This window comes from Falco punctatus (genome assembly GCF_963210335.1).
Source record: "Falco punctatus genome assembly, chromosome: 6".
Classification (NCBI taxonomy): domain Eukaryota; kingdom Metazoa; phylum Chordata; class Aves; order Falconiformes; family Falconidae; genus Falco; species Falco punctatus.
In genome coordinates this window covers 18,043,617-18,060,686 of record NC_137585.1, presented here as the reverse complement: position 1 = coordinate 18,060,686, position 17,070 = coordinate 18,043,617, and the positions used below count along the sequence as shown (strand labels likewise).

General features: G+C 38.9%; 1 protein-coding gene across 12 annotated transcripts in view; it reads left to right on the top strand.

The window, feature by feature from the left end:
- The window catches only part of ABCC9 (ATP binding cassette subfamily C member 9), a 75,223-nt gene that overhangs the window by 26,641 nt on the left and 31,512 nt on the right, over positions 1-17,070 (top strand). For 7 of the 12 annotated variants that reach the window (XM_080392152.1, XM_080392151.1, XM_080392149.1 and 4 more), the window contains 10 exons: positions 1,709-1,843; positions 3,145-3,307; positions 3,947-3,987; positions 4,925-5,067; positions 7,637-7,745; positions 9,141-9,251; positions 10,052-10,124; positions 11,712-11,817; positions 13,356-13,394; positions 16,833-16,871. In XM_080392152.1, coding sequence (XP_080248278.1) covers positions 1,709-1,843; positions 3,145-3,307; positions 3,947-3,987; positions 4,925-5,067; positions 7,637-7,745; positions 9,141-9,251; positions 10,052-10,124; positions 11,712-11,817; positions 13,356-13,394; positions 16,833-16,871 — 959 coding nt within the window. The remainder of the gene's footprint in view (positions 1-1,708; positions 1,844-3,144; positions 3,308-3,946; positions 3,988-4,924; positions 5,068-7,636; positions 7,746-9,140; positions 9,252-10,051; positions 10,125-11,711; positions 11,818-13,355; positions 13,395-16,832; positions 16,872-17,070) is intronic. The other 5 variants (XM_080392156.1, XM_080392155.1, XM_080392148.1 and 2 more) reach the window with 2 other exon arrangements.

The window sequence follows — 17,070 nt, the reverse complement described above, 5'->3', positions numbered from 1 at the left end:
ATTCACCATCATTTGTCTCTAATAAAGTCTTTGTCCCACCCACTGTAGAAATGTAATGGCCTTCCTCACCACTACTGTAAAAGGCTGGTTTGAGGAAGCTTCTGATTTTGCTGATCCCTGTAGTTCACCTTCAGACAATCAGGAGACAGGGAACACGAGTAGCTTGACCATAGCTTTGACTGGGAACGAGCATAGCATCACCCATGAATTTGTATCTGATGAGTGCACTTGGTGAGTAAGCATCTGTTGCCAAGGATGTAACAGGGCTCCTTCTGCTCTTAAGCTCTTAATCATAGCAATTACCTTACACTTTTGCTCCAACAGTAAAATTGAAAGGCAAATACTATTTACTTCTCAAAATATTATGCAGCTGGTATCAATGACACTGGTTTTGTGGTAATATGTCTTTCTGTGGTAATAAGCTCAATTGGCTGGTTTTTGGAAAAGAGAGGGAAGAAACTAACCTTTGGTACCTATGAGTTGGATTATAACTATACCACTGTGGGAAAGGTGATAGTACTGTCCTGTCTTGCCTTATACAAAGGAGTTGAGCTTCAAGGGATGTTCCAAGAAACAGTAATTGTCAAGGCTGCCCCCTCCTCGAGCAGAACAGCTAGTAGCAAATACCAAACTTATATCCATCCAGTATGATCATTTATAGCCATATCCTCTGAAGATCGGGGTGAATCTTAGAAAATATATTGTGTATCCACCAATTATGGCCTGCTATCAGGGCAAAAATTCATTGCAGGTTCAGGCACACAGTAAGGACTTCAGTTTATGCAAGTATAAATTGCTACCTGTAACCTTGTATTAGTCTGCTAAGGAAATGGCATCTAGGTATGCTAACTTACATTACAGAAGCCTGACAAGCTAAATAATCCTGTCAAAATGTTGAACTCCACTTATTCTTATTTCTGATATTGTATAATAAGAAGGCAGATTTAAAGACAGAACTGACTTGTTTAAAAGATAACAAAAATATAAAGTAGGGAACCTGTTCTGTGTGCCCTATTATCCCTGAGGACATCTCTGTACCATAAAGTGGAGCTTTTAAACAAAAATACTTATGTAGTAGAGCTTGTACTAACTCAGGACCCAGAATCATGGTAGTTGCATCAGAGCCATTCCCAGGTAAACCTCTGTGGGAAGTGTTCCCAAAGTCTTTGTAGGGCTAAGGTAGCATCTTGGTATTTTCCTACAGAGCTACATGATACTGATGCACAAGCTCAGGTTGTGTCACTCCCAGCGCATCTGCTTCATACTTTAGTGCCTTTAGACAGGCCTCTCCCTGCAGTTGCAAGAGGACCACTACAACAGAATGCAATTGAGTCACAACAGTCCTAAGACCCTTGAATACTTCCAGAGTGATGTAAGGAGCTCCAGTGTAAATAATACTTGAGGCCAGTGATTCTGTAAAAAGCTCTGGGGCAGGCACCATCATTTTAGTGCTCCGTTAGTTCTGTGGAAACCTCATTTGGACTTATGACTGCCACGCAGTAACACAAACTATGTAGTTAATGTCAAAAAAAAAGGCTTCTGGGTTCATTTCCCACACTTGACTAAACATGACCTTCTGAAGTCCAGGCTCAGCTGATTCTATGAACCATTTAACTGTTTATTGAAAGAACAAGTTTGTTTTTTTTCTTGCTATCATTCTGGCATATTCAAATCTCCTTTTTTCCCAATGTCACTTTTTTCTTTATAGATAATAATGGGTGTGATCCTACTCTATAATTTGCTCGGAGTGAGTGCCTTGGTCGGTGCGGCTGTCATTGTACTGTTAGCTCCAATACAGTACTTCATAGCTACCAAGTTGGCTGAGGCTCAGAAGAGCACTCTTGTAAGTAAATTATTTCAGTGACATTTGTGATTCAGAAATGAGAACAGGGAACCAGGTGTTCCGGATTCTGTTCCTATTGTTAGTGAATATTCATTGCGGAGGTTTGGGTGAGCCATCCCTTAATTCCGTCATCCCTCCCTTTCTGTTTTCCTGTGGGTCAGTATCTCTTCCTTCCTGACATTTGTCAGACAAGAATCTGAAAAAAGTATGTGCACTGTGACCTGTCTTCTCTGCAGAGAGTATTTTTCACCCAACTAGCACAGTTTCATCTGAATTCAATTCCATGAAAGCATGTTATTCCTACATTCAGATGTTGTATTTCATGGGATGAAAGCAAACAGTACAAATGGCTGATAAATTATAGGAGGACAGTATTAAAAGAATGTGTACAACCCCCTCTGAAATGACTGGAGACTTTATGCTCTCACCCCAAGCTTTGGTATGCTCTAAACATCACCTGACATTACTGGATTAATATCTGTTGTTCATTCCTCAGAGCTCTAAATTTATTTTGCTGGCTAATTTAGTTCGCCAATTAGAAATGGATTCTGAAACTTTGTCTAATTTTTAACTTTATTCTTGTGATCCTTGAACTTTTAGAATCAACCTTTGATGTTTGAATTGTCAAATATTTAAAGATCCTTTTAATCTTAATATTTAGTAAGCAAATTATACATGGATGGACCTAATCTTCAGCACACATCAACCCTGTTGAGTTGTGCCAATTTATACCAATGGAGGATTTATCTTGGCATAATTTCCGAAACGGTCTGAATCTTTCTTTTTGCTCTTTTCTGAGTTCCTCTGACTTCTTTTGGATTACGATTTTACCAAAACTTTTAATTACTGTTCTCTGGTGAGGGGCAATTAGCTAAATATATCAATAAACATCTCACTTATTTTCATGACCAGTCTGTATGAATTCCAGAATGAATCTTGTAGCAGCAATTACACACATGTAGTTGTATGTCTATTGTTATGGATACCACAGACCTACTAATCCACCTCCCCGAGTTTCACCCTCCACCTGCAGGTGGATGCAGGTGATGTTTTGGTTTGTTTTTCTTTTCAGAACAGGGTCACTTAATTTCCCCTCATGTTTGTAAGCATTTTAATATCTCCAAAGAACAAGTAATTTTATATTGCTTTACTCAGTATAGCAACTGAAACCCTGTACAAAATCACAAACAAAATTATAAATCTTTACTGAATTTTACAATAGAAGTGAAAGGAAAAGATCATTCCCGTTAAAACTACAAACCATTATCAATTTCTTATACTTGCTTTCTTTTGAAATGAAGGACTATTCTACTGAAAGATTAAAGAAAACCAATGAGATACTAAAAGGCATTAAGTTATTAAAGCTGTATGCCTGGGAGCACATATTTTGTACTAGTGTGGAAGAAACAAGAATGAAGGAGCTCACCAGTCTCAAAACCTTTGCACTTCATACATCTCTTTCCAGTAAGTAAATATGTTTTAGGCTCTCTGAAGCAGATCCTGTTCTTCACGTCAGCATTCCTCCTGACTTCAACTAAAGCAAGATACAGCTGTGCCTATCACATTTTTTTTGTGTGTGTATGGAATGTGATTAAAATTAAAAGGCACGACAAATATATAACACAGAAACTTGAAAATACTGAGTATATCTTGCTGATTTTTTTTTTGCAGTAAGTTTTCTGTCATGTTCATTATGACATTACAGCTATGAATTGCTTTATAGTAAGGAGGCTCCAGATAATATTAGCAACTTTGATTATAGCAAAGATAAATTAGTCTGAAAGAAATTGTGTTTTCTGTGATGTAGAAGAGCTGAGAGGGTAATGGTTTAGTTGTGTTGCATAATAATTGTGCACATAAAACTTTTTTATCCCAGTTCACTAAAGAGATACAAATGAGATAATTCCTTGGCTTATTTGTGTGTTTAAGACCTCTCTCTGTCATGGAAGGAAATGTCTCCCGGCAGAGCAATTTTCCTTTGGGAATTTTAATTAACTGAATTGGAAATAACTGCCCTCTTCTAATGCCATACAACTGATTGTAAAACTGTGGTGTTTTTTTTATTTCATACAATCTGATGCCTATTTTATTTCTCTTTCACAGTTTTTATGAATGCAGCCATACCAATAGCAGCAGTTCTTGCAGTAAGATATGGGGTTTTTTACTTTTCCTTATAAAAAGGGAGAGGAAAAGAGTGGGGGAGAAAAAAAGAAGGGATACCATTGTTATTGTAGGACATATTCCTCATAAAACCAGCAGATGAGACAATATGGCTCTGCCAACTGTACAATAGAATGACACTGAAAACGACCATTCTCAGAGCCAGTACTTCACTAGCTGTGGTTTGCATTGGTAAACACAAAAAGAAATAGAAATTTTTGCTATAAGAAAGAAAAAAAGGAGTTATTGCAAGTTGAAAGAAGACCCATTTTGAGAAGTTCTCATTTTGAAGGGGGTTCGGGTGGCTTTGTTTTTCTATTGTCTAGCAGTGAAAATCATTTCTGTTTCAAAGTGCAGTATAAGCCTCCATTTCAGTTTGCAAGAAAGGGTACTCTGCAGTTTAAGGAGAAACAAAATTTACTTGTCTTCTGGCCAGGTTTAAATCTCAGCCTAATACACTAGAGGGACTATGGCATGCCAGTGAGTAAGGAGTCTTCATAGACCAAATTCTAAGTGCATTACTCAGAGTACGCTGACAGTGTGTAACAAAATTGGATGAAATAGGACCATAGTTCTGCATCTGTGAAAAAAAAAACAACTAAGATTTATTAGGTTCTTACTGATATTTCTGGGTTGTCTGTTTCCTCTAAACCCTGAGGTCAATTCTTTACAAAACTATATGCTTTGATTTTACTAAGAATTATTTTTTTTTCATTCTGAAATGTGTAAATCTTTGAAATCACTGGCAAGCTTTAAAAATCTTTTTCACTTCAATAGAAGACACCTTTCAGTTTACTGGGATTCCCAGTAAATTAAGGTATATAGTTAGTGGCCTTAGTTGAGCAAAATATTTTGCTTGCTGTCCTTGTCCATCTTTTTCAAGAGTCCTTATCCTGACATGCTCTTTTCCTGATGTGACAGACCTTTGTGACTTACGCATATACCAGTGAGAAGCCGCTGCAGCCCGCCCAGGCCTTTGCATCACTGTCGTTATTTCACATCCTGGTGACACCACTGTTCCTGCTCTCCACTGTGGTTCGTTTTGCTGTCAAGGCTATCATAAGGTAAGTGGCCCTTCTAATTTCTCCAAGTCTTCAACACCTACGTTCAGTAACACAACTGGGAAGGTGCTGGAGAAAAAGGTTATTTCTACATGCTCACACGGCAGAGGATTAAGAGGTGGGACTCAAATGTTCAAGAATGTGAGACAAATCAGAGTAACCATTTCTTTTCACTGCAAGATACAGAAACAAGGAAATGTTCAATTTTTTAATAATTTCATCAGGTTTGGCAATTCAGAGTCAGAGCTGGACTGACCTTCCTTGGGATATGCTCCTCTTCTCATAGTGTGACCACCCACCATTGCTTTTACCTTATACTTTTCTGGGTTTTTGTCAACACAGGGATGAGAGAAGTGTGAAGTGTGAAGCTATCTAGCAAGACTGGTCCTGCTGATGCAAGGAAGAGCAACTGGCTTAACTCTGCCTCCACACAGGGTGCATTGGGCTTTCAGTGAGAATCTGGTATTGTCCTGCCTCTCATTGTCTAGCACTTGCATGGACTCTCTCTAGGAAAGAGAGTGGATGGAGGGACATTGGACACTGAAGGACCAGTTACTCAAGGAAAACTGAGCCCTACAGGACTTCTCGTATAGAGGAAATGCCATTCCCTTGAATAGCAGTAAAGAGATGCAGGAGAGGGAGCATGACAAGGCAGACATTTGGGAGTTTCATCTGTGAGGGTTAGGGATCTGCATGGCAGGACGGCAAGGAAGTTGGCACGAAGTGGAACGGATTTAAAAAAAAAGGGAAAGAAACTCATAAAATGTGTTGCTTCATCAGAAACTTGTATGTTCAGGCATTTGTTCCTGCAAACAGCCCAACAAAACAACTTCCTTCATGCTGGGCTATAGAGCACTTTGTCTCAAGGGAGCTTTTGGCTGTTGCGTCAGTGGTCTATATGGAAAGAGTCATGGTCATGGGGCAGTTATGTAGACATGCACACTGCCAAAATGTCCCAAGAGGCACAAACTGACACTTGACTGGTAGCAACGTGTCAGATGCCAAGCACTAGCAGGATGTAAAGACCAAACTAACTTTTCCAGCCAGAAAATGTACTTCCTCCTTGTCAAGACAGAGGCATGTTGATTGCATTGCTGCTGCCACTGCTTCTTTTTGGTGGCTAACAGTAGTAATGAATAGTAGTCAAGGGGACTTCAGGCTCTACAGCTGTCATTTGCCAGCACCACACTCACTTAAAAAAAAAAAAAATTAAATAGGGTTTATTTTTATCAAAGCAGCAGCAGGGCCACATGAGACATTTTCCCTAGGCTGAAAATTATTTCTGACTAGTGGAAAATCTCAAGGCTCCCTTATAAATCATCCCAGCCTCTACATCTCTGCACTATGTTTAGCATAGCCCTAATATCAAAATGGTGCGTACATTTCCCTTAACACTGCTGGCCACCCCTCAGGACATTATTTAAAGACTGTATTTGCCAAAACAAACTTTACCCTTTGGCAGACTTACTTCCTAACATCTTTCTGCCATGAACATCATGTCCTCCAAGTGAAGAATGAAGTATGCATGCTTGACCACTCCGTGACTCTATCATCAATCAAATACATGTATATGAGTATGTGCTCATTTACGTTATGATTAAGTGCTTATATTTCACTCAGAATCTCCATTTTATGTTAAAAAGCAGTTCTAGCACCATGAAAGCTTTTGAGGGTACCTGTCCTCATTCAAACGCAAAGTAATAGTTGATATCTTCTTAGGGAGATAATCAGAATGAGGTCTCTTACCTTCTACAAGACTGAAATTCTGATGTGGGAGTTAGACACATAAATTTTCCTTTCAAAAGAGGAGATAGGAACAGCAGAAGGAAACAATGGCAACGGAATGGCAGTGCTTTCGTGCTAACGAGTCAGTATCTCTGTGGCTTGAACATGTATTGATGATTTCACACAAAATGCTCAGAAAGGCCTGGAAACAGGACTACTTTCCCATTTGCAGATTAATGTTCAAATCACTGATCTGAAGTGATATGACCTTCTGCTTTCTCAGGCTCTGGCTCAATGCACCTTGATTATAGTTTTTGCAAAGTAACATAGCTTCACCATGACCATGACCATGGTGCTTTTGTTCATCCCTTCCCCAGAATGATAAAGAGCCAGGTGCTGTGCAGTACTCAGTCCTGTTTGCATGCGGAGTATGCAAAAGCTGTGTTCAGGATGCACCTAGTGCGATGGCATTTTCAGAGGATGTAGGTGGATGAATGACTCATTTGTGCATCCCAGCTGTGCGTAAGCATGAGAAAGGCACAGAAGAGAGAAGCCTGGCAGGATAGAAACCATTTCCACAGAGCTCTTGTGGCACTCACATGACTAGCTCTCCTCTTCATTCCCAGCTACCAGTATGATATTTAATTATTTTCCTCTGCACTTCTTCCACATAAATAATTTTTCATTTGCCATCAGGGTGGCAGATAGTCCAAGAGGACACCAGAAGTGTCCCTTGAACTCCTTTTGGAACATTCCTGATACATCCTGCTGGCTGGACTGCACAAAAATGGAAATGTGCTCCTGGAAACCTGGGTTTATTTAACTCACTGTCCTGTTTTTTTCCAAGTGTACAGAAGCTGAATGAGTTTCTCCTGAGTGATGAGATTGGAGATGACAGCTGGAGAGGTGGGGACAGCTCTGTAGCTTATGAATCCTGTAAGAAGCACACAGGACTTGTAAGTTCTGTTTTATGACACTGAATTTCAGAGTAGAGAGGCCATATAGACCCATACAAGGCCCGTGGCCTAGCTGATAGGGCTTGGAGTTTAGGTTTCTAACCTGACTTTAATATTGTCCGGTTTTGCCTCTTCTGTGTTGGGATCTCTGTGTTTCTATGACGTGAAGGTTCCCCAAACATATTCAAGCATTGCTGAAGTGCCAGTAGTAATAAAGACCCCATAAACACCAACACATTTACACATGGTTTGAATTCATGCTTCTCAGATTTTATAAAAGGCCCAGGTGCATTTGCTGTAATTGTGGGGTTTGTACTGTATATTGCTAGTGCAACCCATCATATGTTGGGCATCTTTAGGTAGGACCAACTGCTGCTCTGGGAAATTCAGAACTGGAGGTGGGAAAACCAGCACCAGACTTTGTGAAATAGAAAATAATTCTAAGATGCTGTTTCTGGAGTGCTAAACACATAACGAATTTGAGGAAAATTCGAGGGCAAAAATCCTCAAGGGAGATGATTTGGGGAAAGATAAATTTTTCATTTTCATGTTTTTCTAAAGGTAGATATTTCAGCTGTTTAAAACTGATTATAGAATGTGAAGTGTGACTGAAACTTGAAGACAGCAACAGAAAGAAAGGATTAGCACAAAATAAGTTTTATTTTGAGCTGAATTAAATTAGCTTGCCAACCCAAAACAACATTTTTCTTGTTTATCTGGGTTAACTATTTTAATAAAGGAAACAAAAATGAAATTGTTTCAGCATTTGTTTTGTTTCTTTTGTCCACCTTTTGCCTAGCCCTACAGAGACAGAGTCTAGATGATGGGGAGAGGGAAAAATAAAGGTAACCCAGCCATAAGGAATCACTAAGATTACACCGATTCAGCCAGATACAGTGGCGCTTACAAATACCACAGGTAGCTCTGAAAGAGCTGGCTCCACAATCACTATTACACATTAGCGAGGTACTCTGCACAAGCTAATTTGATATGCTTCTTGCTCCTGCAGCTGTTCTACTTCCAGGAACCAAACTGGTAACTTTGCACGCCATTACACTTTTACTGACACAGCTTTGTCTGGAGCTACCTCAGGTAGGGCAGACTTACCTAGTGGTTTGAGGAGGCTGACAGAGCTGAAATTTGGGATGGTTATGTGTGGGAAACCAAAAATCAGGTATTTCCTGTGCTTCAGTTAAGGGTGGTTAAGGCATTACACTATGTGCATCACAGTACAGTAGTGTGTTTTTATTATCACATATATTGAAAAGCACTGGTTTCTTCTTGTGACCTAGAATGGTGGTAAGAAAGGGAACAGATTGTTTGTTTTATAGGGAATGAAATGCTGTCCTCTTTTGAGAATTCCAGCTTTTCTCCTTTCTTCATTTCACTTTTTAGCACACCAAGGCCATCAACAGGAGGCAGCCCTTGAGGTATCAGCTTGAAAGCTATGAACAGCCAACAAGGAAGCAAACACGTCCTGTGGAGATAGATGATGTTGCAATCAAGGTGGTTTGAAAACATTGTCTCATTCTTTACACAGAGCAGGTCCTCCTGCAACGGTACTGGATAGTGCCCAGTTGCTGCTGTTCTTCCAAAGGCAAATAGTCCATTGCAAGAACAAGCCCTTAAATATATTAGCACTTTAGCTAAAAATAAAGTGAGAACTCCTCATTTTAGACCAGCTGTTTATAGTGATTCCCTGTCTTCTCAGGAAACAAAGAGGCGTAGTGAATCTAAAGGAATAAAACTCAGATAATCTGATATGTAGACATTAGTTAAGATTTTTTTAGACTTTCCCTTCATGCACTTCTCTTTCACTCTTAGAACCAAGATCAAGGCTTTTGAGTAATTTTTTTACATTTATTATGACGTTATTTTAAGTCACATAGGCCAGCTTTTCCTCCACACACATGTTCCAAGCAAAAAATGTCCATGTCCACTCCCAGTTGTCATGTCCACTCCCAGTTGTCAACTGGGAGTATTTGGTAAAATAGCTGACAACTACCAGTACTTGGTAGAGTTCAACTCAAGATCATCCCATCATCCCTTTATTACATTTCATACAGTGTGTGTCTATATATGTGTGTGTGTGTGTATAACTTTCCTTATTCACAAACTTTTCTGAGTTTGGCAATCTTTACTAACCTAACTTGCTTTTTTTTATGTGTGTGTGTGTATGAGCCTACCTCACCATGTCTATTAATCACAGATTTATTTTAGTAACATATTTTAAATCCAAACTAGGCATTCTAGTTTTTTTTTTCCCCTCAAGTGTTTATATATCTGACGTGGTAATTGTTTTGTAGGTGACCAATGGATACTTTTCATGGGGAAGTGGTTTAGCTACGTTGTCCAACATAAACATTCGAATCCCAACAGGTAGGATAAATGCACACCTTAAACATGAAATATGTAACATCAGATTGTTACTAATTACATTTCTTGGTTTTCTGGAAAGCACAAAATCACACATTTAGGTTTTTATAAGAAAAAATGAAGATTAAAGATGTATACAATTTCATGAACTATATTGGTCATATAGCTGTATCATTAGCCTAAAGTACTATAAATAAAAAGTTAGATGGTTTTTATACACCTATATAGTTTATGTAGTTTTTACAATAACAGGAACAAAGTCAAGAGTAAGAATAAATATGACAAAGATGGTTGCAAAAATATTCATTATAATTTTCAACAGACAAATTAAAAAAACCAAGAGGGAGAACTTAAGACTCGTTCAAACCATGGGTCCATCTAATTCAGTATTTTGTTTCTAACAGTGTCTACCAGTGGGGGCACAGGGCAGCACTCATACATTGTACTTCTTCTGCCATGCGTCAACATTACAGTCTCCCAGCTCACAACTATTTTCATCTCAGAAAATTCCTTGAGCCTCATGCAGTTTGCCTGTCAAGAAATCCTCAATGATTTTCTCTTTCAGTGAATTTCTCTTTGTCCAGCTGAGGTTCTGTAATTTCTTGCAACCTCAATGTCTTTTGGCTAGGAGTTCCACAGGGTTACAAAACATTGATTTGTTTTGTAAGACTTCCATAACAAGTGTGAAAAGTAGCAACTATGATTTTCTGTCATTATTATTGCTGTTGTTAATGATGTAGAATTCCTAACACTGCTGGCATTTCATGTTATTAGTCTTATATTTTAGTTTTGTACCCTATCGAGTGCTTAGTTTTAAAATAGGTTATTACTTTAGGCTGGCACATTTTAGATATCACAGTTATTAAGTAATCCCAAAGTCTGTATCATTTGTTTCACTGTAGCATTGTTGGCCTATACATGGATGCATACTTTGTGCTGTCCCAGTGCCTCATACACCAGCAGAAGGTCTTTGCTCCAAGGTGTTTACAATCTAAGGCCATGGGTTCATGAGCTGAGTGAGCCAGCGTAATAGTTTACCTCAGTAAGACCTTAACTCCCCAACTGGTGAGAAGCTTGCCTGGTATATGCACTAGTGAGCACAGTGAGTTCAATTAGTCTGTGGGAAGAGCTGAGAAGCACCATTGCCACTACAGAGTAGGACTGCGGGTAGGCAAGTGGTGGTGGGGTAAGGAGGAGTACAGCAAAGCAGAAAAGAGTAACGGATCATCTTTCAGTTGCAGTCACTTATTAGATTGGTCTAAATTTTTATGGAACCCCAGACTGAATAATCACTCCCCACTTTATATCATTTGACCCTAAATAACTTCCATAAAGTAACACAGTCCCTTACAGTGTATGATAATATATGTCAAAGCAATAGTCTCATTCCATTGGAGATTAGCGTATACCCATACTGCCCATTAATGTGTATTTCTATAGATTAATATGCCATTTACATAGTGGATGCTAACAAATATAACCAACTAGTTCAAGGATTCTAGAACTGGATCGAATTGAGCCTTGTGGATCTGAATAGAATTGTGAGATTTTTCTTTATTGAAAGTGTGTTTGTTATTATTATTATTATAGGTCAGATGACAATGATTGTGGGTCAAGTTGGCTGTGGCAAGTCATCACTTCTCCTTGCTATACTGGGAGAGATGCAGACACTGGAAGGAAAAGTTCACTGGAGCAAGTATGTTTTATATAGCTATTGATTGCTGCATTTGTTTAAGAAGGAGGTAGCTGGGATTTGCTGTGAGAAATGTAAAACTCGTGTCTCAGAACTGAATGTTAGATAATTATCGTCACCCAGATCCTTTCTGGAAGGCATCACCTACAAACTTATGAAGGATTTCCATTGCTGTTTTGTCATGGTTCAGAGCAGGCAGAGCAGAGTGCTTCAGGAAGGGAAAGAGGCTAGTCTGGTGATTAATATATTAGCCCCAGCAAGTGACCTGAATAGAAAGTGTATATTGTTCCTGTTATCAAATAGGCTTCAGTGCTCACTATAATTGAAGTCAGAATTGTTATGCTGCTGCTGTGCACACCAGTGAAAGCATGACAGGCTAGAGCTTCTTCAGTCGAGTGGTACGTGTAGGGTACTAGTATACAGGAAAGGCTGTATTTCCCACTCAGTGATGTTGCTGCTAGATATAATAACACATTAGCAGTGCTTTTTCCCATCCCTGGTGTCTGCTCAAGCCTTGCCTATGGAAGACAGTGTTACTCTTCACAGTAATATGTTCAGAAAGCAGCCTGAGGACACCGAATACCTAAAGAGTAAAGGCTCTGATGAAGCTGTTGCTGAAAAGGGAACCGCCAGTGAGGTCAGGCCTTGGGATTCACATGGACTCAGACCAAGTGAATGAAAACTTCCTACAGAAACTAAGTGGGACAGCAACCACTCTTCCAGCCTAGGCAGAGAAGATGCTGCAGAAGGGATGTGTTGTAACCCCAAGACTTGTTCTTTGATTTTAAAGATCAGCCCTGTCTCCTTTAAAACTAGCTTTTTGAGTTGAAAGGGTGAGTTTTGTTACAAAGATCAATATTTTGTTGCCCCATCCCTTGACTAGTAACCTCCTTTGTCATCTTCTTCTCACAGCAGCGTTGCAAGCTGGATATTTTTGCTTTTCCTGTGCTAGTATGCGTGGCATTTTTTGTTCTCTAGCTATATTTCATTGTCTGCTATTCTAAATGTATGATCTCACTGGAGTAGCAGGTACAGTGGGAGCCAAGGCAAGACTAACTTTAGTTTAATTATATATGAGTTCAAGCTTTGAGGGAAGAATAGTATGTGATTTACCACAGTTAATTTCTTTGAGACATATAATGAAAATTTTGACATCACAGTCTGGCATTTTTTCTCTGAGTTGTTTAAGAAAATACAAGGAGTGAGTAGAGTTAACCTTGAAATTATTCTCACAATTGTTTTCAAAGATGTATTTGAGAAAGACTCCAGTTTGTTTTAGAACAATGGAATCTTAAGAGGACTAGAGAAAATGAGAAATCTCAGAAAGGCACTAGAGAAGGTTCATGAAATACTTTTTAAGTTTCACATTGTTCAAGAGGGATTAATATCGTCAGTTGATTAGCAGTGCGTACATAACCAGGCAACTCAGGCTCTAACAAGCATCTCAGACTTTACTGAGTGACTTTTTTTGATTGAAAACTATAATTTGGTGCTGTGATATAGCTGATGCAAACATGGCTATGTTTTGCTGATAATTTCAGACTGCCTGACAGACAGATGAATACAGAAGGACACTTCAGGTATTTAACTAAGTGGATCCTATATTTTACAAAACCGTAAAAAAGGTCCTATTTACTCTCTTAAATCCATTTCCGTGTGATTTTACATGCATGACTAACGCAGCTCCTCATCCAGGGATGAAATGCAGGCTAGTTGAATTCCCCAACAATTTCAGGTATAACCACACAGTAACAGTACTGATGGGTAACATTTCAGCCCCAGTTATATAGGTGTAAACCTGAAATGCATCGTTGTGAAAGCCCATCATGGGGCTTGAATACCCTGTGGTGGTTGTGGTTGACTGCAGTGAGAGCTGTATGACCTGCTGCCAGGGTTGTCACTGGTTTGGGATCTTAGGGAAAGAAAGCATGTTAGTGTATCTTTCGGTAAGAGATCTTGGCCAGGGCAGATCTGATGGGCCACATCTCAATTCTTCCCCCTTACAGGAGACATGCCTCAGATACATTACAAACCTTAGACAACAAGCTGGCTTTTTGTTTTCCCATTGAGCAATCAGCTGGAGAGATTCCCCTAAACATTGAAGCATGAGGTTATCTGGATAAGGCTAAGCCTGTTTCAGATCTGAGTTATTAAGTCTATACGGGGGCAGATGTGGGGAATATGCAGAGACATGTATTCCCTTCATCCACACCAAGACAAAGAGTCAGAACCATCTTCTCAGATCACCAAGAAAAGAAGAGTGGCTAAGGGGAAGCCCTTCACTTGGTATACATTTTCTGTACATTGAACGGGTTTCCATGCAAGCAGTTGTTGTGTAATAAGTGAAAAGCATGGGAAACACAAGAATTATGAAATAGATCCACCCAGATGGCCTGTTCCACCCTCAAACTATGGAAGGCTTCAAGAAAAATTAGGACAAGTCAGTGCTCCCCTCAGAACGGTTGCCAAGTACAACTGCTTACCAAAAGGTTGCAACCACAGACGCTCATAGAAAACACTGAAGGGATAAATGATTGGCCAGATAAACTTCAGTAGCCAAAGTTAGCATATCTGTTAGTGCTTCTGTGCTGCTATGGCTGGTTGCAGGGTTGGGAAGAAATTCCTCCAAACTGCTGGGTAGAATTTATGTAGATGCTCGGTCCTTGTCTTGCCTCAAATTTCTTGCCTTATTAGAAGAAATGGTTCGTTCTGCCATTACAGTGGTATCCCAGAGACTTTGTATCCCTTTATTCTCCTCCCTTTCTGTTTTGTAGGCTGAAGGAATCTGGGCCTGGTTAGAAATGCATTAGTCTATTTTAAAATGTCCAGAGTTAGAATAAAAGTTGTCCAAATTTCAACAAGATCTCCTTTTTACTTTTCCTTAAAACCTTGATTTTAATTAGTTTCTGTATTATTTCATCTTATATATCCAAAATATTACAAAAATTACTAATCAATCTAATCAGTTTGGCCTTTCCTACCATTTCAGACATGAACTTACCATGGCCCATTTTGAGGAGTATGTATATTTTATAGTACAGATTAAAAATCAGTATAAATAGACACATTTCAATAAATAAAGAAATTAAGAGTGAAGATTGCTAATCCCAGTGGGCAAACAAAATATTCTTTATAGAAACCTCAGGAGCTTCAGTTTCAGCCCACTCCCATGCCCTGCAATAGCGCCGCTATTTCAGATTCAGTAGGGTAATAAAGTGCAAGACCAAATACTTAATCCCCTTATTTATGAAGGCCCCAGCTCAATAAAGGTCTTATATGTATTTATTCATAGGAGTATTAATGAACATGGATTCTCACAGAAACCTCACTCATAATTTGGGAGAATTAAAGTGTATTTGTCAAACTAAGCATTGAGTGAAATTTTTATCCTAGGATGAGTTTAAGAAGCTGAGATCCTAAAATTAACACTTGCTCATTCACATACTATGTTTGATTATAATGACAAGCATATTAAATCTGGTATGAAATTGCAAGGGGTCTTGCAAGGCTTGTGCCCAGTTTTTATTAAATTTTATTTCAGAGGGCTCTCCCAAACATATACATGAAAGCATTATCCCTTTCTACAATTACAATTACAATTGCAATACTCTGCTGATAAAAAAATCAAGGTTTTTTAATAGAGGAAAACTGGCTTTTCTTCTTTGTTTGGTTTGACCTAATTTCTGACCTCTTTTTAATGTCTCATTAGACTCCATCTTTTGCTTTCTTGTAACTTTTTTCCATTGTAGAGAAGACTGGAAGCTTCTGCTGAATGAAGGACCAATTCTGGTGAAGCAATGCCTGGTTTGAGCCTCAGTTTATGGTGCTCTGACCCTTCTGAGATAACCAATAGGGCTTATTCACCTCTGATGTAATATCTTCTCTGGTCATCGGTGCACGAAGGAAATACACTGATTGTGCACTTTAGGAGGCATGAATTACCAAAGTTCTTAGACAGCTGATGTGCAGCACAGAAATCAATGTCTCGGTTCTGGCATTTTGGGGAGATGCGTAATACATGAGTATTACAAGGGCTCTGCTATTAGAATTTTTATGCCCTTTGCTAGACTTGGATCCTGTGCTTATGAGTACAGCTGCAGTTACTGGTATCCCAGCAGGCAAGCAGACATTTCTGTCTCAGCAGTAAAATATTTCATCTGGAGGATTCATGGGCTTTAGAGGGGAGGATTTGTTTGCTTGGCTTTTTTTAAGTCAGGCAAATAATACATCAGTATCAGTTTCTAGTCCCTCCTAATGCTTGTTTCCATTTACCAGGCATAAACTTACTCTTTTATGTTTTGCACTTTGCAGTGATGTGTCACCATGCCTGGTCATAAGCACCATCGCTGGTCCAGAACTGCTTTGACTACCACACCATGCCCTCAACGCTGTTAATAAGTCAATTAAAAAACAGAGGGAGCTGCAAAATCATTCATATTATTACTGCCATTGCACGTTCTTCATAATGTACTTCAGGCATATGATCCTTAAGAAGTGGAGGTTGACAAGGAAAGCCTAGGTGTTGTAGTGGCATGCATGGCTTGATGCAGTTTTGGTGCTATAAACAGGCTCAAAACCTGTTCTGATTCAAAAGTGTGTCTGCAAAGCTTGTCTTTGCTCCAGGGGAAATTTGACATTAGTTACCAACTTTTGCAGGTCATTGGCAGAACTGTGTGGAGAAACTAACTTATTGCTTGTCAACCTTTTATATACCCAGGCAATATTAATAATTTCATTTTTAATAGGTTTTACAATAGACCTTTCATTTTTAATACATTTTCTAGCAACATAACTTGCCCATTTAACCACTATGCCCTATAGATTTGAAACTGTTGTATTTAGAAGTTATATGCTTTTACTTAGACCTTGTTTATTTTCCCTTTAAGAACAAAAAACCCAAAGTGATGAAGAGTTCTTAAAATACGTACCTAACTCCGGTTTCCCTGTATGTAAAAATAGCATAAAATGTTATTCTCTATATTTCCTGCTTACTAAATGACATTTACCATAACTTACAGTGTAAATGAAACTGAACCTTCTTTTGAAGCATCCAGAAGGTATTATTTCTGTTTTTAGTGTATCATAATACACTCATTCATTTCTTCAGAATTTCCTCAAACCTTCATCTTTGTACCCTTCAGCCATCTCCATTTTCTTACCATGTCAATAATCACTTACCGTAGGATTAACTGACAGATTGTGCTAGTGGATCCCAATCTTCTCCAGCCATTGTACCACTACCTCAGTCTTGTCTGA